At 38.7% G+C, this 26,473-nt stretch overlaps 1 protein-coding gene across 1 annotated transcript in view; it reads right to left on the bottom strand.

The window, feature by feature from the left end:
- The window catches only part of LOC120308058 (ras GTPase-activating protein nGAP-like), a 128,526-nt gene that overhangs the window by 87,188 nt on the left and 14,865 nt on the right, over window positions 1-26,473 (bottom strand). The window contains exons 2-3 of the mRNA XM_039343535.1: window positions 22,439-22,566; window positions 15,468-15,594 (exon numbers count right to left, since the gene is read on the bottom strand). Of these exons, the coding sequence (XP_039199469.1) occupies window positions 15,468-15,594; window positions 22,439-22,566 (255 nt within the window). The remainder of the gene's footprint in view (window positions 1-15,467; window positions 15,595-22,438; window positions 22,567-26,473) is intronic.

Here is a 26,473-nt window from a genome sequence, read left to right on the forward strand (position 1 = left end):
ACTGAGTGCCGCATCTGGCACCCGTGCCATAGGGTTGCCACTACTGTACTAGGGCAAGAGTAACTGGAGATTTAAGTAGGGGGCAAAAGCTTAGAATATTGGTTTTTGAATGTCAGAATTATTTTATTTATAAGAGACTAAAAAGTGTGGTCGTTACACAATGAAACAAAACAAAAATTAAAGGAAGTGTTTAAAAGCTAATCCGAATAAAAATACTGGATTAGTGACATCTTCCTTTTTTGAGAAGTCAGTATCCAGGAAACTGCATAATAATACCAAAGAGACCAAAATGGCCTACAAGAAAGACCATTTGAAAAATAGAATAGAGGCACAGCAAGGCATAATATTGCATGATCAGTACATTAAGAAAAGGAACAGGAAAAGCAAAAAACAATAAGATGCGGCAATGGCAAATAGCAGGAAAGTTGAAGAAAGAGACAGGAGGCTAATTCTGGCTACACAAGAACAAATCTTAAGAACAAATGGATTCAAAGAACTGAGAAGATAGCAACAAATAACAAACACCACCATTGCAAGGAAGGTGAAGAAACAGTGAACCATTTAGTTAGCTACTGCAAGAAGATCACACAGACTGATTACAAACAATGGCATGACAAAGTAGCAACAATGGTGCACTGGAATATCTGCAAGAAATACCATTTGCCTGCAAGCAAGAACCAATGGGATCACGAAATAGATCAAGTACTGTAATGGAAAATAAAGAAGCTTTAAGTGCTCTGGTATCTTAGAATTCAAACAAACACCTACCACATAACATCCCAGGTTTAATAGTTGTTAGTAAGAGTAGTCTGAATAATGGATGTTGCAATACCTGGAGAAAGCAGAATGGAAGAGAAAGAACTGGAAAAAAATCACAAAATACAAAGACCCTGCAAATAGAAATAGACTTAATATGGCAAAAGAAAGCAGAGTACCAATAGTAATAAGAGCTTTGGATGCAGTACCAAAACATCTGGAGTAGCACTTGAACACCATCAGCATTGACAAAAATCACTATCAGTCAATTGCAAAAGTAGCTTTATCTGGAACAGCTTACATCCTGCAATATCCCTTTAATACCATCAAATAATAACATCTGCCTTAGGAAGGACTTGACAGGTGGACAAAAATGCCAAATCCAGTCTAAACCTGTGGCTGACTGCATCCAATCATAATAATAATAAATATGCAAAACTGTCCTAGGGACTGAAGGCTAAATTAAGGATGGGGATTATAAACAGGGTCTATGACAATTCACTGTGGCCAACTCACCACGGACAACTTGCCATGGCCAACTCACTGCGGGACAAGAATTATACTAATATCAAAGAAATAGTGGAATAGAATGATTAAAGAAAGGTTGCAAAAGGAGGGACAGCATGAAATGTAAATGACAAAAAATATTTTTTTATTTTAAATAATTAAATTGAATTGTTAAATTGTCCTGTGGTGAGTTGGCTACGCTGATTTGCCTGTGGCAAGTAGGCTGTGGTGAGTTGGCCACAACGATTTGACTGTGGCAAGTTGTCCCTTTCCACTGTAAACAATAGACCGTGGACATGAGTCACAATGTTTTTCTCCCCAGTGCAGACTGAGCCCCACTGAAAACTTTCTCAGAATTTGTTTTTGAAAGTCACCTAGAAAAAAGAAGAAGGTTGTTTGGCTGAATCCCAAATCAATTCTGTGGTTCTCAGGGGCAAAATAGGACACCCTCCAAAATGACTATAGCTGTGTCTGAATATTTTTGATGCATCAAAGACAGAAAAGCAGGACATCTTCAAAATTTATTGATTCATGTATAACTTTCCATGCATGGAATAGGACAACATATTCATGAGACCTGGAGTCCAAAATATATAGACAGCACAAACTGCTTATGCTCTATATTGTTTTTACTATGAATGGAAATAGCCAAATTTGCAGAAACATAGCAAATGGTTCCCTCTGTAAGCTCATCTCATTCTTCTTGGAATAGTTAAAGGATTAAAAAATAGCAACAATATCTTTAACACCATGAAGCAACAACATCTGTCTATCCCAGCTGTTTGGAAAGGGCTAGATAGGTGGATAAAAATGCCAAATTCGGTCTAAGCATCTAGCTGACTGTGCAACCAACCATAATAATACATAGACTAACATTCTCACCAAGCCATTTCAATGCTGGGGCAAGTAACAACTTATAACAGTTCATTTAGTGACCGTTCAAAGTTACAACAGCACTGAAAAAGTGACATATGACCATTTTTCACACTTAGGTCCATTGCGGCATCCCCATGGTCAAAATTCAGATGCTTGGCAACTGGTTCATATTAATGACAATTGCAGTGTCCTGGAACCGTGTGGTTATCTTTTGTGACCTTCTGATAACCAAAGTCAATGGGGAAGCCGGATTCACTTAACAACTGGGTTATTAAATTAGCAACTGCAATGATTTGCTTAACAATTGTGGCAAAACTCCCTTAGCAACATAAATTTTGGGCTCAATTGTGGTTGTAAGTTGAGGACTACCTGTATACACAATATTAGCTCAGAACTAAGCAAGTTCATATGGAAGAAAACTCCAAGAACTTTGCAAGGAAAGGGGGCAGCATTTTATTACTGTGATTATTAAACATCTGGCATTCAGAAGGAACCTGTGCTGTGATTTGGCACAAAACTTATCCCCATTACATTCCAGTGTTTGAAATACTGGGTCCTTAAAAAAAAAAAATTGGCGGAAAGCACCAAAGCATCCACATTTTCATCTTTATTGTCAGAAAACAGAACGAACTTTCCAGTAATACAAGAAGCTGCACCCTTCATTTGCCAGGATTAAGCTTGATTCAACTATCAAGGAACAAGAGAATTCTTGAAATACCAAAGCAGCTCCCCACAGTGATCCACTTCAGGGAATTGGTTTTTAAAGCACTTCTGAGGCAAAAGGAGTCTTGGGGGGGGGGGGAAATGCCACATAGATACTGCAAAGTGAGCCCCTGATTTGAGAAAATGTTGTAGGGAAGCACAAAAATGAACATTCATAAGCCAATATTGAATTACATTTAGTTCTCATAGAAAACAAATAAAAAAAATCTCCTCTAAATAGTAAAATAATAATGCTCCTGGGCAAACATACCTCTTTCATTTAAATAGAAAGTGTTAACTGCACAAAAGGCCAATGAGTGCTACTGTACCTACAGGTAATTTTAGAAAGGCAGAATAACATAATGCCTGGAAATCAGTCAATGTTTAATCAGCATAGAGGAAGACAGAATCAAATAGCTATCAGTCTGTTCCCAGTAAATCCAGTCATTTTGACAAGAAAACTGAGAACCTCAAGGCACGTTGCATCTAAAAGGAACCCATAAAAGATATTAATTGCTGTCAAGCTGAACCATCATACCTCACAGGAAACTAAAAACACAGAATTTGAGACACCTGAGGGTCTTTTCAGAGCGCAAGAATCTGTTCACTTGAACCACTAAATGTTCAAAAGGTCATAAAGAAGGGGTTTCTTTTTTTTAAAAAAAAAAAATCACAGTTCCCTGGAAAGTTAAGCATACCTGAATTTTCATTTTGGTATGTGTATAAATTTAAGCAATCAAGATGCTTACCTGCATAATATATCTGGAGTATATTATTTTCCAAATTAAAATAAGTTTTCCTCTGTTTTAGGAAAAGAGCTTCTCAGAAGATTACAAAATGTAATTAACTCCACCCAGGACAAATATATTAAAGAGTATCAGTGTGGAGCTCTTAAGCTGTGCATCAGTGCAAAGTCATTTCACAAAAATGGAAATTGTGGTGGAGCTTCAAGTTATCAAAAATGTAACCATCCTCCTCAAGATTGGAATCTGCTATAAAACAGCGAAAACAGAAGCAAATAATCAGACAAGCATAAATTTGGACCACAAATGTTTCTGCTTTTTGCTTGATTGCCAGATCTACGTTCAAAACAAATACATATCTGACTGTATCAAAATCTCAGCATAAATCATAATGAGTTAATGACAATAGAAAAATGTCCACATTTGTGGCAAAATAATTGGGCAACTTGCACAAATCGATGGGAAATTCCATCAACAGCTTTAGAGCCTCCTCCCTCCTCCTGCCCAGTTTTCTGTATCAAACTATAGCACTGGAGTGCAAGTAGACTTGACCATGATCAAAATTCTGCCCCACCTCAAAGTCCCTCCCAATCTGCCAATGTGTTCATCCCTCTGGCTCTAGTCTTATCACTGCTTTACTATTTCCCCTTGGCACACTCTCTTTTTCTCTGTCTTTTCCAATTATCCCTTGGAGTAAAAGACTCTCTAAGCTTTCTCCCCCTAACAACAGTCCTTCCCCCATATGAATTTTTTAAAGAGCAGTGGAACCCAGGTTTTTGTTGTTGTTGTTGTTATTCTGCGGTCCATCTCAATATTACAAGTGGTCTCAACAGACCAATTGATATCCTTTCTGATTTTACAGCTCAACACACACATATAAATCATTTTAATATGTGGAATTTTGCCCTTTTAAAATGATGTGTATGTGCTTCCAGGCTAACTATATAACAGAACAAAACCATATTTTAATTCACTCCAGCACCCCAATGCCAAAACCACATACAAATTAGGACAATAATTTGGACAGGACCTTCTTAGTTTGCTGGACAACCTGGTTTCAGTAAAAATAAGCTCAGTTTCCATTATTAGTAAAAATAACATTGGTCCAGGTTCAGATCACTCTGAACGTTTTGCATAATTTCTGCAGTACCTGTAATTGTGGACTTGTGGAGCACAACTTGAGCTTCCAAAAAGCATTTGTCTATGACTAGGTTTTATCTCACTTCTTTCTCCTTATCCTCTAAAACTATTTCTCTCACCTTTTCTTATAGTTTGCTTTTCAGCTTTTTGCTTAATTCTGGACTCTTTGACCCTTTACTTATATTTCTGAAAGGAATTTTCTCAACCATCATCAGAACTATTTTCATTATTAACTCCATTAGTTTTTAACCTCCTGAACATTTCAAACCATCACATCTGCTCAGTTGTCAATTTCAAGGGCTTCTTAGTTGCAAGTGCAATTAAATAAAAGCACCAACTATATTACTGTATGATAAATTTACAGTGAAAGGTTACTGGGCTTCTATTATTCTATTACACTTACATTTAGGTTCTAGAGTACAGTACTTATCCTTTCTCATTTATTATATCAAATGAGAATAAAAAAATCTATTACTCCAACCAGAGCAGAATCTGATGTTATGGAAAATATCCATTTAGCATATTCTTACGTTGCCTTTTCTTCATGTTGGAAATTATATGTCTGAGGCCATCTGGTGAATTTGCTGCCACAGGCATTGTATACACACGTTTCTTAAGAGCAGGAAAATGCTGCAGCTAAATTCATTCCATCTTTCCAAAATGCTAGGAAGGAAAAACCTGGCACTGTTACTGCTGTAGTTGACAGATTCACTTTACCTCGGTCTCACAAGCACTCTAGGCTCTGCTATCAGTCACCAAGCTTAATTGGCTGGGCCTGGCATTTAAACAGCACTCCAACAGCTTAATGGCCAGCTACAAATGCCAGTAATTGCTCCCGCTATCTCACAGACTGAGATCATCAAACTTGGTGTATTCATATTACATGTTCCAAGGGAGATATCCTGCTACTCATGCCGAGGATTTGAAAGACTCTAGCATTGCTGTTCCAAATTAACAGCCATTTTACCTAACTTGATATTTTACAGAAAATAGATTCTATGAAAATGAATTCTACCAAAATTCAAAATCTAGCATTATAGGGCTATTGCAAGGTGTGTGTATGTGTGGGGGCATTGGGTATCAGGGCAAAAAGAAGCATCTGAGGACTCCCCTTTTTGCTGAAGGGCCCTGGCAATCTGGCTTGAGAGTTACGTATGTGGTAACAGTGCTCTAAACAATGCCAAGCATTGGAGGCTGGCTTCATTTTTAATGTTCAATGGAAATTCAGAGTGACACTATGTCAAAAGGAAAGTTGAAAAGAGCCAAGTGTTGCCTAGTTAAAAAAACCAACAGTGGTGGGGCTTGGTAGCTTCCCAGAGATGCAGACCAGTGACATTGATCATACTTTCCTATGAAAAACAGCCCTTTCCTTTTACAGCATACAATATTTATTCTAAAATTAGCAAAACCACAGACCTAATATTTTTTCAAGTTACTCTCCCATTTATGTGGGCAAAATACAGTGTCATTTCCTTGGCATAATGTTGATAAATGATGCTGATAAGACTACTGCAATAATTTATACGAATATTTGGGAAGTGTACTAACCTTATCGTTATTAGCATGGTTAACAATAATAACCACCAGTCAGATTTTTTAAAAGAATTTCAAATATTATTTTATCACAATATTTTTCACATGTCTTTTCAGTGCTTGAACACTTACTAGTTGTTTCTTGTATTGAGTAAGTCAATAAGCTAGCATTTCTATGAAGGGTATAGCACTTTTACAGCAAAGATCCTTGAAATTGGATAAATGAGGAATGTTAGCATCATAGATTTATTCTGCTTCAGTTATTCTGTGAAAACCCCAGTACAATCTATGAGGTAAGGTTAGGTTGCTAAAGAGAATGTATGCCTCACTATTGCATATTGTTCATTTGATTTGTTGAAAGAAAGGTAGTTGGTAGTAGAGTTCCTCAAAAAATGAATGAAATGTGTACTTTAATTTTTTTCTTTTTCAAAACGAAAAAGAAATGTTCATTTGCCTTTAGGAATGACTTCTACCCATGCCAGTAAAACTCAGCTTTTGTGAAACAGGGGCTATTCTGAGCCCCAGACCTAAGGGAAAGACCATCCAGAATTGGACAAATATCCATATTTTGCATTTTCATCTACAATTCCCAGGAAAGCCCTATCATCCCCATGATCTGTCACCTTACAAAGTGACTCCATAGTTCAACCCTGAGCTACATATATTTTCTTCAAAGGAAGAATATAAAATACTTTTTCTTTCAAGTATACAGCTTGACTTTTTTTGCTCTTCCCTTTCTAATTTATAGCATATGGCAAGTCTCAGGACCTTGCCTAATTTGGCTCTAGTCTATGTCTCCTTCCCTGGTCCACTCACTTCAGGTAAGTCTTGTGGCTCAGCTTGAGACTCAGTCTAGTGAAACTCTTTATCCAGATGTAGAGTAGGGTAGAGTAGAACAGAATAGAATTAGAACAGAATAGAATAAGAGAGTTGGAAGGGACCTTGGAGGTCTTCTAGTCCAACCCCTACTCAGGCAGGAAACCCTATACCATTTCAGACAAATGGTTGTCTAATCTCTTCTTAAAACTTCCAGTGTTGGAACATTCACAGCTTCTGGAGGCAGGTTGTTCCACTGGTTAATTGTTCTAACTGTCAGGAAATTTCTTCTTGGTTCTAGTTGTTTCTCTCCTTGATTAGTTTACATCCATTGCTTCTTGTCCTGCCTTCATGTGCTTTGGAGAATAGCTTTACTCCCTCTTCTTTGTGGCAGCCCCTGAGATATTGGAACACTGCTATCATGTCACCCCTAATCCTTCTTTTCATTAAACTAGACATACCAAATTCCAGCAACCTTCCTTTATGTTTTAGCCTCCAGTCCCCTAATCATCTTTGTTGCTCTTTTCTGCACTCTTTCTAGAGTCTGAACTCTTTTTACATTGTGGCGACCAAAACTTGATGCAGTATTCCAAGTGTGGCCTTACCAAGGCATTGTAGAGTGGTATTAATACTTCACGTGCTCTTGATTCTATCCCTCTGTTAATGCAGCCTAACACTGTGTTGGCTTTTTTGGCAGCTGCAGCACACTCATATTTAAGTGATTGTCCACTAGGACTCCGAGATCCCTATCACAGTTACTACTATTGAGTGAGGTACCACATATACTGTACCTGTGCATTTGGTTTTTCTTTAAATGTAGAACCTTATTTTTTTCACCATTGAATTTTATTTTGTTAAATAGGGCCCAATGTTCAAATCTGTCAAGATCCTTCTGTATTTTAAGCCTATCTTCTGAAGTGTTAACTATTCCTACCAGCTTGATGTTGTCTGCAAATTTGATGAATTCTCCATCTATCCCCTCATCCAGCTCATTGATGAAGATGTTGAAGAGTACTGGGCCTAAAACAGAACCTTGGAATACTCCACTGCATACTTCCCTCTATGTACAGTAGATGCAGTTCCATTGAGGACCACACGCTGAGTACGGCCAGTCAGCCAGCTACGAATCCATCTGGTGGTGATACTGTCTAACCCACATTTTTCTATCTTATCAAGTAGTAGGTTGTGGTCTATTTTATCAAATGCCTTACTGAAGTCCAAGTAAATTATATCCACAACACTCCTCTGATCCACTAATTTTGTCAGCTTGTCAAAAAATGCAATAAGATTTGTCTGGTATGATTTGTTTTTGACAAACCTATGTTTGCCTCTAGGTGTTTGTTAATTCATTGCTTGATTATCTTTTCCAGAATCTTCCCAGGTATTGATAGGTCTGCAGTTTCCTGGATCTAATTTTTTCTTCTTTGAACATGGGAACTACATCAGCTCTGTTCTAGTCCTCTGGTAGTTTCACGGTGCTCCAGGATCTTTCAAATTTATAATTCAGTGGTTCAGAGAAAATGTCTGCCAGTCCCTTCAGAACCTTAGGGTATAATCCACCTGGTCCTGGTGATTTAAACTGCTCTAGGGCTGATAGGTGCTCACTTATCATTTTCTTGACTATTTTAATTTGTATTCCTAATCTGTTTTTTACGGTACTGTTTTGATAGGTTGGACTGTTTTTTTCCTTTTGTGTAAAGACGGATGCTAAAAATGAGTTAAGCATTTCTGCTTTCTCCCTATTGCTTGTCATCTTGTCACTTTCTCAATGGACCAATTGTTTCCTTGACTATTTAATTGTTTTTTACATGTTGAAAGAAGCTTTTGGATTTTTTTTTATTTTTGCCACAAGCCTTACTAAGTTCATTTTGAGCCTTCACTTTCCTGACTTCATCTTTGCAGGCTCGGGCTATTTGCTGTTATTCTGCCTTAGTTATGTACCCCTCTTTCCACTTTCCACTGATCTCTAACACCCTCCTCTGAATCAGACCTGAGGCACTGTACATACTTAGTGAGAAGTCCTCTGCTTTGGGCTGAAGGAGAGTGAAAATCAGATGTCAGTCCACTTCCTAGAAACATGACATTTATTTTTATCTGCATGAAAGACAGTTATTTGGACAGAACAATCTTTATGATCATTGAGTCATTTGTAAAAACTCCCCTGTATGTGAAATCTTTATACTTCTATTACTTAGTGCTTTTGTTTAAAATAAGATAGTTGTATGAACTAAATCATATCCCTGATGAATATACAGTAGAGGTGACAAATAGATTTAAGGTATTAGATCTGATAGACAGAATACCTGAAGAACTATGGATGGAGGTTCACAACATTGTACAAGAGGTAGCAACTAAAACCATCCCAAACAAAAAGAAATGCAAGAAAGCAAAATGGCTGTCTGAGAAAGCTTTGCAAATAGCTGAGGAAAGAACAGAAGCAAAAGGCAAGGGAGAAAGAGAAAGATACACCCAGTTGAATGCAGAATTCCAGAGAATAGCTAGAAGAGATAAGAATGCCCTCTTAAATGAGCAGTGCAAAGATATAGAAAAAAACAATAGAATAGGGAGAACCAGAGATCTCTTCAAGAAAATTGGAGATATGAAGGGAATGTTTCATGCAAAGATGGGTATGATAAAGGACCAAAATGGCAGGGACCTAACAGAGGCAGAAGAGATTAAGAAGAAGTGGCAAAATTACACAGAAGAACTATATAAGAATGAGCTCAGCGTCCCTGATAACCACGATGGAGTGGTCACTGACCTCCTAGAATGTGAAGTGAAATGGGCCTTAGGAAATCTGAGCAACAACAAAGCTAGTTGGTGGTATGATCGAAAGAGGAAACAAGGCAAACGTAGAGGGCTAACAGCTAGGCTAAAGACTCAGATGGGGACTGCAGCCAAGAAATTAAAAGACGCTTGCTCCTGGGGAGGAAAGCTATGGCAAATCTAGACAGCATACTAAAAAGCAGAGACATCACCCTGCCAACAAAAGTGCGTATAGTCCAGGTCATGGTTTTCCCAGTTGCAATGTATGGCTGTGAAAGTTGGACCATAAGAAAGGCTGAGTGCCAAAGAATTGAGGCCTTTGAACTATGGTGCTGGAGAAGACTCCTGTGAGTCCCTTGGACTGCAAGGCATCCAAACCGGTTAGTCCTAGAAGAGATCAACCCTGACTGCTCTTTAGAAGGTCAGATCCTGAAGTTGAAACTCAAATACTTTGGCCACCTAATGTGAAGGAAGGAGAAGAGCCTAATGCTCAATAGTAGTAACTGTGAGAGGGACCTCGGAGTCCTAGTAGACAATCACCTAAATATGAGCCAGCAGTGTGCTGCAGCTGCCAAAAAGGCCAACACAGTGCTAGGCTGCATTAACAGAGGGATAGAATCAAGATCACGTGAAGTATTAATACCACTCTTCAATGCCTTGGTAAGGCCACACTTTGAATACTGCATCCAGTTTTGGTCACCACGATGTAAAAAAGATGTTGAGACTCTAGAAAGAGTACAGAGAAGAGCAACAAAGATGATTAGGGGACTGGAGGCTAAAACATATAAGGAACGGTTGCTAGAATTGGGTATGTCTAGTTTAACGAAGAGAAGGACAAGGGGTGACATGATAGCAGTATTCCAATATCTCAGGGGCTGCCATAAAGAAGAGGGAATCAAGCTATTTTCCAAAGCACCTGAAGGCAGGACAAGAAGCAACGGGTGGAAACTAATCAAGGAGAGAAGCAACCTAGAACTAAGGAGAAACTTCCTGACAGTAAGAACAATTAATCAGTGGAACAGCCTGCCTCCAGAAGCAGTAAATGCTCTAACACTGGAAGTTTTTAAGAAGACAGCCATTTGTCCGAAATGGTGTAGGGTTTCCTGCCTGAGCAGGGGGTTGGACTAGATGACCTCCAAGGTCCCTTCCAACTTTACTACTATTACTATTACTAATGCTGGGAAAGATTGAGGGCAATAGAAGAAGGGGACGACAGAGAATGAGGGGGCTGGATGGAGTCACTGAAGCAGTAGGCGTGAGCTTAAATGGACTCCAGAAGATGGTAGAGGACAGGAAGGCCTGGAGGAACGTTGTCCATGGGGTCGTGATGGGTCGGACATGATTTAGCAACTAACAACAACAACAAATAATGCTGCCTTTGCTAAGAAAAATGTAATGTTCCCTGGAGGCAAAGAAGACAACAAAAATGGTGAAGAAACAATAGCAACACATAGGAGGAGGAGCAGATCATACTGTGATCAGCAGAAACCTTTAGCCATATCAGATGGGATGGTGCCAACCTGTTCCAATTATCTGAGGTATGTATAATCTAAAGTTAACTGGAAAAATGAGCATGCATCCATGTGGAATAGCCCAGGGGGGTAGGATGTTCAGCGTAGGATGCTCTCCCTGTTCTCATCCTTCTTGCTGTTAGATAGAACTGTTAGTCCCTAATGAACCAAACCTGAATTCTAGCCTATAAGATAATGAAAAGGCAGAACTCCTTCAAGAGGGTATGGTCATTAATTTCAGTTCCCTAGACCTCATTTTAGGCCAGCTTTCCTTCATTTGCAACAATTAGAGCTTTCCAAACACAAGGGAATCTAAAATAGTATTTTGTCTTCTTCCCAATTAGAGGAAAGGAACAGCAAGCTGTGTTGCTGCTAATTACAGGCTTGCTATGGTGTCAGATTTTTTTCCTGGGAAATGAAACTTTGATTAGAGAGAGATTTGCCCTATCAGTTGCCATCCTCTGAAGTGCATTTTTAATAGATGAATCTGAGGATTCCTGTCCCCCCCACAAGCCTCACAATTTGATAAAGCAGGCTACTTCTTATTTATATATTTTAATTAAATAATTTAATCAAAAAACTTGTTGTAGCTGAACAAATGAAGTAATAATGGAAATACAGAAGCAGAACAGCAAAAGGAGTTTTTACATGTGGCTTCTTGTTTTTTTTCAAAAGAGAACTAATGAGCTACTTTGAAGTACCCCAAAAGAACATTTTCCGCACATTGATTACAAGAAGACTGCCTGTTATAGTTTTAATATGAAAACCATTGAAATAGAAAGTATTTATTTTTAGAAAAACATACAGGATAATGATTACAACATTAAAAAATTCATCTCAAGAAAGATTCTGAGGATGACTTCCTTCAGTGAACAAAAAGTAAATAAAAATAAATAAAATGTATCCTATAATTAAATAGAATATTTCAATGACTCAGATGTAGATACACACATTAGTGAACCATCAGCCACAAATGGGTAGTCTAGATCCTGTCTCTTGGCAGCTGGAAAAGTAATTAAAGTATTGAGGAGCAGTTGCACAAGATGATGAACATTGAGACCCCCTTTATAACAACAATGTGCAATAATGACCCATCAGTGATCAAAGGCAAACTGTTTGCCGTTATAGATAACTTTCCCAGTTGAGACACTATTTAAAATCATAGAGGTAGGGCAGGGGTGTCAAACTCAATTTTATTGAGGGCTGCATCAGCATTGCGGTTGCTCTCGGGGGGGGGAGTGTGGCCAGGGTGGGTGCAGCCTACTGGGTGGGCGTGGCTGGAGTGAGTGTGGCCTACTGGGTGGGCATGGTCAGCTCTACATTGTTCGCGTCAAGGGTGCCTGTGGGAGCCTGGGCAGGAGTGGGACAGATCTGAGGGTCTCTGGCAGAAGGAAGTGGGACCGGGGCAAGCGCCAAGGCATGGTGCATTTCTTCATTCCTCACAAAGGGTGACACCTCCCCAGCCTGAACCCAGCTACTATTTTTCACTGAATAAAATGTTTGCTAATTAAAACTAGCCGGATATCATCTGCATGTCTGTACAGTGAAGGGAGGAATAGCTCTACACCATAATTGCTGTCTTAGCTATTTTCTCTCTTCTCCTATGCCTTCCAGCACTTGGTGGTCATTCCAAAGCTATTTTGAGTACAGCTGTTGCCAGCGTTGCTGGTAGCACATGCTGCTGAATGCCATCTGTTTTTCTTTTCTTTCCTTTTTTTTGCTTCAGTCACATCTAATGCTCTCCAGCATGACATCAATTTTCCTTCTAATTTTTAAGAGAGAGAGAATGCCATTTTATTTGCTGCAAAGCATGACCTTCAAATTATGAAATTCACCCAAACAACTAATCCTAAACTAACCAAAACTAATGAGTTAATGGGAAACTAATAGAAAAAACAGTGTGATTCAGAGACATTATTTCAGCCTTCCTTCATGATTTTTTTCTAAGTACTTATTCTGCCCTTTCCATCTTTCTGTTGCTACTGCTTATTATGTTTTGCACCCAACACTACTTGAATGTACTCTTTCAACATTCTAGTCATTCAAACTAGTCATTCCATGATGCCATCCTAACGAAGTAGGGCAAATGAGTCAATACTGCATTATCCCCTGATAAACAGGTGGGGTGATGTGCAAGAGGGAGCATTTGTATATCTGCATCTAATAAGATCCAAGAAATTAATTAGAGGTTTTATCTAGGTGATCTGCTGCTAAAGGCTAAATTTGACACAGCAGGGACACCAGGGCATTTATATCTTGATATAGTCTGGCTTATTTTTCAGGAAGTCTATGACACAGAACTTAATATCATAGTTGTGTATGAAGTGAACTTTCCTCCGTAACCTTGAAGGATGTGAAATAAAGTAGTTTTGGATACAAAAAAATGGTAATACAAGAGATATTTATTTTTCTCATGACTTTTACCATAAATTTCCAGGATTCAACTTACTTCAACCTCACACTAGTACAGTGGTTCTCAACCTTTCTAATGCCGCGACCCCATAATACAGTTTCCCATGTTGTGGTGACCCCCAACCACTTATACATCACCAGGTGCCAGGGGCGCAGCCAAAGAAAAGGGGAAAAAAATGGCGGACAGCCTTGTTTGGCGACCCCCGTGAAATGGTCGTTCGACCCCAAATGGGGTCCCGACCCACAGGTTGAGAAACACTGCACTAGTAGAATAGAATTTTTGTTATGGTCACTGATCAGAATTTCAAACAGAAACACATTAATGAAAAAGTAAAATCGAAACAAGATAAAATATTACAACTGGTAATGGGTTCATAAATGGACGAGTCTGCCTAATTTTACAGGCTTTGGAACAAAATTTAGCTACGTTCAAGGAACCTGAATCAATACTGATCTGATAACAATAACTGTACATAAAAAGGATCACAAGTTTCTGGGTGGTTTACCAGGTAAAACATTGAATCCTTGTAGAAGGTGCAGTATAGCAAGACATGAGTTGTAGTTTCAACAGATCTTTGTCCAAAACGGACACAGCCTTAGCTTACAAGGGACTTTTTTATATGGGTATTGCAAAACTATTGTAGGGAAAGTGCTTAAGCATGCTAAAGTTAGTGCTCTTCGCAATTTGGAAAACTTTATGTAGTGTAAGTATCTTACTGGTTTGTAAAAAGGGGCTTGACTTCTTAGAAAAATGTTCTTAGGTAGTACCGACTGGTCCTGTCAGCCTTCCAAGTCTTTAATATATTGTTTACGTGCATGCTCATAACCCATCATTAAGAATTCCTCCTCAGCCAATTCTGCATAAACTAGGTCAAGAAAGAGAAGAAGGAGTAGGAAGAGGAGGAACATGTCTCTCACCCAACTTTTCTCTGTTTGTATCTCTTGGGCAATTATAGCAGGGGAAACCATTTGCACTGCTGTAAAAATATTTCCTTATCCATATATACCTAATAAAGATGTCAGATTTGTGAATTAATGAAAAAAAAAACCACTCATGACTTGGTCTATCCTATTAGCTGTCTATCGAAATACCAAGGGCAGTATATTTTATGCACTGTGACACCAGGATGCTGGGAGGGAAATCCACTCTTATAATCCAGGGCTTCTTAATTTTTACCTCTCCCCTTTTCCTTTACACCAGGTGCTTATTTAAACAACAGTTATATGAACTGCTGTTATATCAAATAGAGCAGGGATACCAAATAGTAAAAATTACACATTTGTATACTGTATGGTAGTTTAATCCTTGCAGAAACTAAGAGCTCCGACACTGTAAGAAAATTAAAGTCTTAACTAAGCAACTCCAACAAGTAGCAGGAGACATTTTAAACCAATATAAAAAGATTCTGTGCTTATTCCCAAAGGTCAAGATAAATAGCTATGAACCTGAGGCTGTAAACTTCAAACGTAGTCTTTGTAGTCTATCAGCTCCCTACCTGAAATGTAATAGGAACTTTACTAATTCAGTAAATCCGCAAAGCAAATAAACAGTTCAGTATCAATTTAGAATGACACTGCTATATGGCCTTTCCTGGAACATTCCTAAAAGGCTTTTAGTTCAGACAAGATTATTACAGAACAGCAGGATGTGGTTTCTTGAACGGGAAATATTAGCCTAGAACATCAAGTTTCCTTATATAATTACCAAGCTTAGTCGCTCCCTCTGGTGGATAGTCAGGAAACTGACCCTCTGAAGGAACACTCACAGTACGTCGTAGACAACGCCCTTTGGAGGGCTCTGCAGGCTGTTCTTGTCCTCCTTCGATTGCTATCTGTACATGAAAAAGAATACAGGAATGATACAATTTTCAGCTCTCAATATTAAAAAACTGGAAGAATAAATTACTTTTTGTAGTTCAAAAGCCTTTGCTACTAATGCACATTGCAGATATTTCATCGATGTCTGAGCCAAGATTTAACCTTGTATGCCTAGAACGGTACCTAAGACCTTGGACATGCTGTGAATAATATTTGGGGGTCCCTTTTCTAAATTATATGTCCTTTCAACTGTATTATTTTTTAAAAATGTACAGTGTGATATAATCAATGGGGATAATAATTGTGGTTGAGGTGAAAGCAACAATCATGTATGCTCAACCACTATCAACATTGTGTCCTGTATAGTGAGTTTGTGTTGATATCCTGATATGAGCAATTTTAGACACTGAACTCTGAATTCATTTTTTTGCTGTTTAGCTTCCATGACTGCCTTTTGATATATGAAATATGGTTCAAGTTTACTTGTTCAACTATGTGGTACAGAAAGCAAGATATCAGATTTTCATCCTTCAGGCAGTTGAGCTATCAAATGAGATACATACATACATACATATATATACACACACACACACACACATATACATACATACATACATATATATATATACTGAGAAAAAGAGCAAATTATTAAGAAGCACAGAAACTGAATTACAGTAGGATGAGCTTTTGTAAGATGAGTTTAGATATTTTCAAAGTCATGATCCAGAAGTGGTGGCCTGAAATTACAATATTGCTGCATGAAAAACTAGAAAACCTCTGTTTTCAAGATGTCCAAGAATTGCTGATGAGGAAGTTATGACAGCCTTGTGTAGAAATTTTACTCAAGAACTTTAATTATTTGCTTCATTTTGGATTTTTACCTAAGATGTCTGTTTTCAGTTGGACAAAATTTTGACAGTGTTGGCATTTTAACTTATGATTTTAGATATCCTTGTTCTCAGTATATGTTCAAAGAGACAGGTATGTGTAATTTTATAGCATTTATGAAGGTTAATGATTAAATAATTTGCAGTTTGTTTATTTCTCACATCAAAACAATGGAAAATCCAGCAAGACATTCTAGCAATGTAAAGATTTTTCCAAATCATTTCTGCAAAAATGCATCCATTTCTAAATAAATAAGTAGCAAACCATGAACTCAAACTAGCCTACAACTGATAAATAATTGTCTCACAACTTGCCAATTTTTCTCTAGTAACTTTAAAATGTTTCAACTCTAATCAGATTTGTTATAATTGATTACAGCATAAAGTTATTTTTTTATACAAAGTGTGAATCAGAATGACAGGACTGCTTTCTTCCCAAATAAAGATTTGCAGTCCCTCTGTTGTTTAAATCAGAATTAGGCAAGCAGATTTGTACTTTTCCCTTCCAAAATAGCAGTTTGGTGGTGGCCGTAACTGGAGTGACTGAACAGTTGGGTCCCTTGGCTTCAGAATATTCAATGCCATCTATGAAGTCCACATGCCTTAAAATTGTCAAGGTTGAGAAACACTGCTCTATGGTGATGAGGAGAAACAAGGAAGGGAAATCCTTTTGCACAAGTGCAAATCTGCTTGCCTAATTCTGATTTAGACCATAGAGGGACTGCAAATCTTTATCTGGGAAGAGAGTAGTGCTGGCATTCGGATTCACATCTTGTATAAAAAAATATGTGAGAAGTAATTTCCTGGAGTGAAGCATGGTTGGCAAGAAGAGCAGCTGGGAAGAAAGCAGATCTCTACTGTTCTCAACTTTCTGCTTCAAAAGGAGTAGGCTATATTCAATTTGCCTTCCAAGGGCAAATTCAGATGCCAGGAACATTCAAATCAATCTTCCAACAAATATGTATAGTGGTTCAAAGACTTTCAGTGCTACACTATCCATGGCAAACACTAATAGCTGCTACATGAACACCAATATATACTCTAAAGCAGAGGTCCCTAACCTTGTGAGTACCAGGGACCGGTTCCGTGGAGAGAGGTTGTTTTTCCATTGACTGAAGGGTGCGTGGTTTTGTGTGTTGCCTGCATCCCGTGGATGGGGCTTTGCTTGTTTGTGCAGACTGGTTGCTGGCATGCTGTGGCCCGGTACTGGTCCACAGTTTAAGTGTGAAGAGAAAAGTTATAGAAAACTTTACAATCGATCTATCAATCTGCATTTATTATGGTTAATAAAGCAGAGGTTGGGTACAATTTTTAAAAAGAAGAATAAAAATATAAAATAATATATATACAGGTAGTCCTCACTTAGTGACCACAACTGGGATCAGCAGGATCAGTCATTAAGCAAAGTAATTATTAAGTTAAACCACAACCATTCTTAGGTTGTTACTTCAGCTTTCCTTTGCTTTACCTACTTGCAAAGATCATAAATGTGGGAACTGGTTGTAAAGTTATTAACTACAAATGGTCACTAAATTATACAGGCACTAAATGAGAACTACCAGTACAGCCTTTGAGTCAATGCTGACTTCTGGCGATTACCTGGTTTTGCTTGAAAGTGCATTATGACTCTTAAACTGATACTTCCTTTGAATCTTGGCTGCTGCCAAGAACTTTAGAAGTTAGTTCTTGTGCAATAAACAAAAACAACCAGATATAAATCTGTTCATTGCCAAAACAAAAATGGAGGGTATCTGGGCCTCCTACCTAGAGCAGTGGTCCCCAACCTTTCGGCCTACACGGACTGGCAGTGGTGGCTGCAGTGGGCGAGGGGGATAGTTTCGCAGCACAACCTAGATTCTGCACATGTGCAAATGAAGCTTTGTGTGCTTGTCTACTGCTTGCGCAGCCTGATTCCCAACAGTTCCTGGTTCTGGCTTGCTGATGTTAGAATTTTAGGACTTTATTATTAGTATTAATAAATAGTATTCATTGGTATTGATAGGTCTGATAATTAATGTCTGTGTTACAACAAGGTATCACGTTCAGTTGGTTTTCAGTTTTCAGTATCGTGCTCAGTTACCACGTTTTTATCTAACGGGTTCTTCCAAACCATTTAATCAATATAATAAAACATTAAAAACTGAATAATTTAGGATTAAAATTTTTTAACGTAAAACATTATAAAACTTCAAAAATGAAGAGTTCCAAGATTGGGAGACTAGGAGCTGTTAATGCATGCTGAGGGAGGGGGGAGTTCTCGTGGGACCAACCAGCCCCATGTGGCTGTGTGGGCCCTTGTGTCCTACAAGCAAAGGCTACACAACCAGATTTTGATCCCTTTGAGGAACGCCAAGAGATTGGGAGCTTTCTTCCCCCACTTTATTCAGATAACATTGCTAGCTCGTTCTTTATCCTATATATTGGCAAAGTCCTCCCAATCTTTTTCATCTGCAAATCTTATAACCAACCAATCAATACTATTATCCAGACCATGAATAAAAATGTTAATGTTAGCCCCAAGAAAGATCTCCAAGGAACATGCTGATCACTGCTCTCCAACTCAATCTAGAGCCATCGATGTTGACACTCTAAATGTGGCTACCCAGCCAGTTATGGAACTATCTTACTGTAGTGCCAGCCTACCCACATTTTAACAACTTGTCAATGACAATTTATGTGGAACTTGGCAGACACTCTGCTGAATAGCATTCTCCTTATTCAATAAAGTAGTTACTTTGTTGAAGGAGAAAAGGCTTGTCTCGTCTGACCTATTTTTTGACAAAGTCATGCTGATGCTTAGCAATCATAGAATTGTCTTTAAGCTACTTTTACAAACAGCCAGTTTTATCATTTGCTTCAATGTCTTTCTCGGTATTGATGCTCACTAATGCTTGATAATTATTTGGAGCTTCTTTTTTCTTTCTTTTTTGAAGTGAGGGAACCATATTTGCTCTTCTCCAACTTTCTGTCACCTCCCAGAAGCTCCAGGATTTTCAGAGTTTACTAAGCAAGGATCCAAATGATCGTCAGCCAGTTTCTTCCATATTCTAGAATGTATTTCATCAGGATTTGGGGACTTGAAGATATTTGTGAGTTCTCAGCTTTTCTACAATAAATTATTTATCAAAGTTCCTGGATTCTTAGTTGCTTGTTCGAGTATTTTAAGCCTAGCTTGCCAAGAAGTGTAACAGCAGTGGTAAGAAAGCTTATATAGACTAACTGGTATTGCACAGAAATCTTACCCAGATGCTAAAAGAGTCCATTGTGGCTGCTCTTTCCATAAAACTTTAGATCTTTACTTCAGTCTCAGTAACTTGTTCCCAAAGAAAACTAACCTACTATGCTGACTCCTGAACTCATTCTTCATCCCACTAGCTGCTCCATTGAAACCCGCCCAAGTTATCTCTCTGGCCTATGGTTCCTGCCTCTAGCACAATACACAATTATCCAAAATGGTACCCAGATCAGATTATGGCCCCTGCTTTTGGGCAAAATTGACTGCTTGTTACCTATGGTTTGGGACAGGATTCCACAGTCATTATGGCTAGATATACCTTTCACATCAATGGTTGGTGAGCCAAACCTACATCTGTTAAACTTCTGTTTGAAACAGCTTAGAACTGGCTTTGATAAAATACATTATTTTTACCAAGTGAAATGTCCTTTAGAACTGCATAAATTTTAAAGGACACACATCTTTCCAGCTTTAACAAAATACTAATGCACTTTTCTATATTTCCAGTCAGCTGCCTAGACTACTAAAAAAGAACAAAGGCATGGCAAAAATCTCTTTTTGTCTAAGAACTTCAAAATGTTTTTGAAGTTAAATCTGTGTCATTCAATTCAGCAGCTCAAATGGGCAGCATACTGTTCATGTCTTGTTAGGCTAAAGTCTATTACTGTCTAATAAGAAAAAAAAATTATAAACTACAGAATGACAATAATATCTGCAGTACATTCTTTTTTAAATTGCACCCTGGATATTTCCAGTCTTTCTCTTCTTATTTTGTTCCATACTATTTGAGTCAAAACATGAAAAAAAATATTTACAACATAAGCTATGTGTCAACTCCACAACGAACCTGGCTGAAGCCATCTTGCTCGTTCTAGGTTGCCACGAGAATGGGAAGGGGGGAAGTGGAGGTTTTCTGCTAGTCCAGGGGTAGGCAACCCAAAACACTCAAAGAGCCACTTGGACCCGTTTCCCACCAAAAACAAAACACCAGGAGCCGCAAAACCCTTTTGATATCTAAAATGAAGATAACACTGCATATATCCTTTTTCACCTTTATTATAGGTGTGTGTGTGTGGGTGTGGGTGTGTGTATATATATATATATATACACACACACATTAAAAATAAAAGTAAAAATATGACTCTTGGGAATATCCATACTATTAAAACTATGATCACCAAGAGAATGCTTTAAGAGAATAAAATTACATACACACATAGGTAAAAAAAGGATATATGCAGTGTTATCTTCATTTTAGATGTCAAAAGGGTCTCTCTCTCTGTGTGTCTCTCTCCCTCCCTCCCTCTCTATCTGCCCTTGGTCTGCCACTCCTCTTCCCCCCCCCTCTCTCTTTCTCTTTCTCTCTCCCCTCCCTCTCTCTCTCTCTCTTTCTCTCTCTCTCTTTCTCCCCCCCCCCCATCTGCTGCTCACCTGGCAAGCTTCAAGCTGTTGTCCACAAGCTCAGGGGTAAGCAACCTCGTCTCTTTTATGACTCATGGACTTCAACTCCCAGAATTCCTGAGTCAGCCTAGCTGGCTAGCTAGCTCTCTCCTGCCCTTCCTGCTTCCTGCAGAGACGCAGCAAAGGGAGGAGCTCTGCCCAGGAAGCTTTTCAGCTCCTTGGAGAACACTGTGAGTGCACTCTCTTTTATACACAAATGCACACACAAAAACACACACAGAGAGAGAGAGAGAGAGAGAGAGAGAGAGAGAGAGAGAGAGAGAGAGAGAGAGAGAGAGAGAGAGAGAGAGAAGCAGGGAAGTGCAATTGCCTCTCTCTGTCTCTGTCTCTCTCTGCAAAGGCAGAGGAGGCTGGGAGCCACAGGGGAAGGCTCAAAGAGCCGCATGCGGCTCCGGAGCCGCAGGTTGCTGACCTGTGTGCTAGTCTAAACGATTTTCGGTCTTTTGGGAACCAAGGTCATTTCTACCGTGGGACTGAGGGGTTGGGTGTGCTGTTAGAAAGCCCACCAAACTATTCTATTGAGAAACATAATGGATTGCATCATATTGGGGTGGGATGTTTAACTTTGTAATAGTGTAACGCACGATCAAAATTCGGATGCTTGGCAATTGGCATGTATTTGTAACAGTTGCAGTGTCCCAGAGTCCTATGATCCCCCCTTTGTGACTTTCTGATAAGAAAAGTCAATGGGGAAGCCAGATTCACTTAACAGGTTACTAACTCAACAACTGCAGTGATTCACTTTACAATCGTGGCAATAATGGTCGTAAAAAGTCACAAGACAACTATCTCCCTTAATAATTGTCTCACTTGGCAACAGAAATAAATGGTCATAAGTCAAGGACTACCTGTATAGATCTTTGGGGAGATATTATTCCAGAGTGCAGGAATTCTCCCCAAAAAGATATGGTTCCTAGGTCCTAGGAGATGACTTTCTTCATTCGACAGGACCAGGGTATGCCCACTGTAACTGAATTCACCAGATGGGTAAATGATATGGAAAATAATGATTCCTCAAGTAGCCAAGTCCTATGAAGGATTTTACAGGTGATAAGCACCTAGAATTTCATCCTGAAGCCACATGCAATCAGTGAGATTTCTACTTTCAAAGCTGGGTGGGTGGGGTAGGGTAGCAGGGAGAAATAAAGAAGCAGATGACGTCTGGAAACCTTTCAGGGTAATGAATGAAATATACATGATTTAAACAAACGAACTTGAATCTATGCAAACGTTGCTGGGGTCAATACTAGTCAGAAGAAACAAACTCTCTCTTACCTCCTTTTCCTTGTTCAGCAACACAAGCTGGCTGTTGGTCAGAATACAGTACTTTGTCTCCCATATTATAGTCTCTGAATCAGGGGACTGACCACAAGAGAGTCTATGAGTTGCAGGTCCTTTCACATCTGTAAAAAAAAAAATAGCATTATTAGAACATGTCAGCCACCCACTCAGCTGCTAAATACAAATTTAGCAGATTAACAGAGCAAACCTGCATCTTATAGTAAGACTTGCTTACCAAATTTGTAAAAGCAATCCAATAAACAACCCGCCTCCCCATGCAATCTTATTCAAATTATCACAATTTGTTAGTCTAACCAGCTTTAACAATACTATACAGTATCTATGCCAAGAAATATGGATTGAATATGAAATTTAACCTAAGGAGATGCACAGAAAGCAGTCTAAATCACATTTAACTCTTTCTGTAACTTCATGAAGGGCTCAGTGAGCTGAAGAGTTTGAGAACACCTGGTCTAAACCAACTGAATCATGTATTCCTTGACCTTCTCTATTGGAACATGGGTGGTCCTCAACTTTCAACCATTCGTTTAGTAGTGACTATTCAAAATTACAATGGTATTTAAAAAGTGACTTTTAACCAGTCTTCACACTTAGCCTCTCACAGCATCCTCATATTCACATGATCAAAATTCAGGTTCTTGGCAACTGGCATATACTTAGGATGGTTGCAGTACCCTGGGGTCATTTACAATCTTCACAGCTGGCTTCCAACAAGCAATGTCAATGGTGGGGGGAGTTGGATTCACCTTATGGCTGCATGATTCATTTAACAACTGCAGTGATTCACTTAGTGTGGCAAAAAAAATCATACAATCGGGCACAAGTCACTTAACCATATTGCTTAGCAACAGAAATTTTGGTTCCAATTGTGGTCATAAATTAAGGACTATCTGTAGCATGTTTTACATTTCATATCTAAAAAATCATCTACTACTATCTCTTGGAGCAATTATAGGAAGGAAAGACTAGCAAGGCTTGGCTCTTTATGCATTTTCTTGTATTGGAGCAATACAAGAATAATCAATGACACTAGCACCAGCCACGCACAAGCCTGGCACTCCACAAGGAATTCCATCAACAGACACATCGACCTACAGCCTATGAACCCCTCAGAATTCAAATCAACCACACAGCCATTCAGAGACAGCCCTGACCCTCAACCAACCCATGCAAGCCCCTAACTGGCACTTCACCTCCCAATGACCCTCACCTGATGTGACCTCCCTATCACAAGACCCATCAGAAGACCCTCATCCGACATGACCCACACCTGATCCAATCACAAGACCCATCGCAAGACCCTCACCTGATGTGATCTCCCCATCACAAGAGCACACAGAGCCCTTATAAGCAGAAAAACACTGACACTGACACCCCCTAAACTCCACTGAAGATGTTACCTAGCCTGGTAATGAAACGTTTGGAAGCCAACTCACAAGCTCAGAGAACGAACCTCCACCTTCATCCTACATCTGAGCTACAGATATTCACCACCATCACAAATGCTATCTCTTTCAAGTTTCAAGAGAAACTTTTAAAGTTTTAATTGAAATTATTTCTAAGATTCTAAAAATAAAAATATAAAATGAAGATGTTATTTAATTAAGCATCATGATTATTATTAGACTTGACATATGACATACTGTTTCCCACCTCCCTTGAGTCCCTTTGAACGGAATTGACTCATTTATAATGTTTAAAAACCAAGTATCAAGCAGGCAACTAATATATATCCATATGATGGGCTTGTTTGGATTGCAAACGAAATGCAAAACAGGAGGAAATGTATGGTTGTTATTTCCGAAAATGTATTTATAAATTTATACAGGACAATCTGTGTTTTCTATATGACACAAAGTGCTCTCATTTTCATTGAGTTTGACCAAAAGTACTGTACTGTAGTAGCATCACTTGTAAATTAAATGTCACCACTAGGGGGTGGTGAATCCATGCTAAGAGAGAAAGGCATAAAGAAAAGTTCAAACACACACACACACACACACACACACACACACACACACACACACACACAGATGCACAGAAAATCCTTATTGGACAAGTATCCAGTAACTTTAGAAATTGCATAAAGAGCCAAGCCATGCTGGTCTTTCTTTCCTATAATACTATCACTCTCCAAATGGTCACAGTATTACATATTTACTTCATCTTGCATTAAATTCCCTCACTGGTTTCTCATCACTCTCAAAGTTCTATCCTTTTTAACATTCTCATTGTTTATGGCTCTTGATGTCCTATCATTTTTTCCATCTTTTTTTAAAATATATTTTATTGATTTAAAAAAAAACATAAATCACAATAATTGGTGAACAGTGTGTTGGCTGGGTTACATTTATAAAACAATCATTAACAATTGATTTCTATAATCCATAATTCACATAATGGTTTTAGTTGATTTCCTCTTTTCCCAAAATATCCTCTTTTGGAGGGATGAAGAAAGGAGAGGAGAGAGAAAAGAGTAAAGGAGGGGAGAAGGAAGTAGGAAGGCTGGAGGAAGAGGAAAGGGGAGGAGAGTGGTGAAGGAGAGGAGAGAAAGAAGAGAGAAGTAGGGAAGAGAAGAAATGGAGAAAGAAGGTAAAGAAGAAGGAGTGTGGATACAGTGAAAGGGGAAATGGGCGAGCAACACCAAAGTTATGTGTATGTATTTATTTCATTTTGTTAAAAGTATCTGTATGTGAGTGTGGAGGGAATGTATGTTAATATTTGATAAGTATTACGGTATATGTATGGGGGAGAGTTTGGAAAAATAAAAAATTATTAAAAAAATCCTCTTTTGCAAACATAGAGTTAGTACAATTCTTATTGTTTTGATAGATAACAATTAAATATATAATTTTCCCAATATTCCTAAAATAATAGTCACATCAATATAATATTTCTTTTCTATCCAATCATTCTGGTTGCCTTATCATAGATCCTGTTACAGTCTTTATTTTAATTTGTCCCACCAAATTCTAGGTATTTTTACTGGTTAGAATTTTCTCAAAAATTAATTACATTTAAAAATTTAACTCTATTTTTTCATATGAACCATCTCACCTTTTTACATTTCTTAAGGAATAGATAGAACAATGAAAACAGAAAGAAAGGAAAGCAAGAGTAAAGAAACATAAAAAATAACATACTACTTAAAATATATATCCCTCCTGAGCTAATATATATTTATTTCCTAAATTTCTTATTCTTTTACCCATAATTAAAAATATGTTTAATCTTCAAACATTCCATTTAATAACATCTAGTAATCTAGTCCAGGAGTGTTAAACTCAATTTCATTGAGGGCCGCATCAGCATTGCGGTTGCCTTCGGGGGGGGGGAAGGTGGGTGTGGCCAGGGTGGCTGCAGCCTACTGGGTGGGCGTAGATGGAGTGGGTGTAGCCTACTGGGTGGACATGGCCAGCTCTACATCATTCGCGTCAAGGATGCCGGTGGGGGCCTGGGCAGGAGTGGGACAGATCTGAGGGTCTCTGGCAGAAGGTGGTGGGACCGGAGTAAGCACCAAGGCATGGTCCATTTCTTCATTCCTCATAAAGGATGACACTCTCCAGCATGCACCCAGGGGGCAGGGCCAACACAGCAGGGGCTGTTTCCTCGCTGTTTCTAGATGGCCTTGTGGAGCTAAGACTGAATGTGTTTCAGCATAGATGGCCATCACAAAATTGTACATTGGCTCCCAGCCGGCCTGGGCCAGGGCAAAGGCAGCAGGGGCTGTTCCCTCACTGTTTCCAGGATGGCTTTGCAGGCCACATGAAACCACTTCGCGGGCAGCATCTGGCCCCCGGGCCTTGTGTTTGACATATCTGATCTAGTCCTTTAACTCTTATTCAAAACATTTTTATCCATTATAATTTTCTTAAATTCAATCACATTTAAGTATTTGACATAAATAAAGTAGACGATCTAGAGAAGATAGCAAATATGCTATGTAAATACAAATACATATTTTCTAAAAAGGATCCTGAAAACCTTACTGGATTACTGAGCAAAAGA

This window comes from Crotalus tigris, unplaced genomic scaffold (genome assembly GCF_016545835.1).
Source record: "Crotalus tigris isolate CLP2741 ecotype Arizona unplaced genomic scaffold, ASM1654583v1 scf7180000017860.185164, whole genome shotgun sequence".
NCBI lineage: Eukaryota > Metazoa > Chordata > Lepidosauria > Squamata > Viperidae > Crotalus > Crotalus tigris.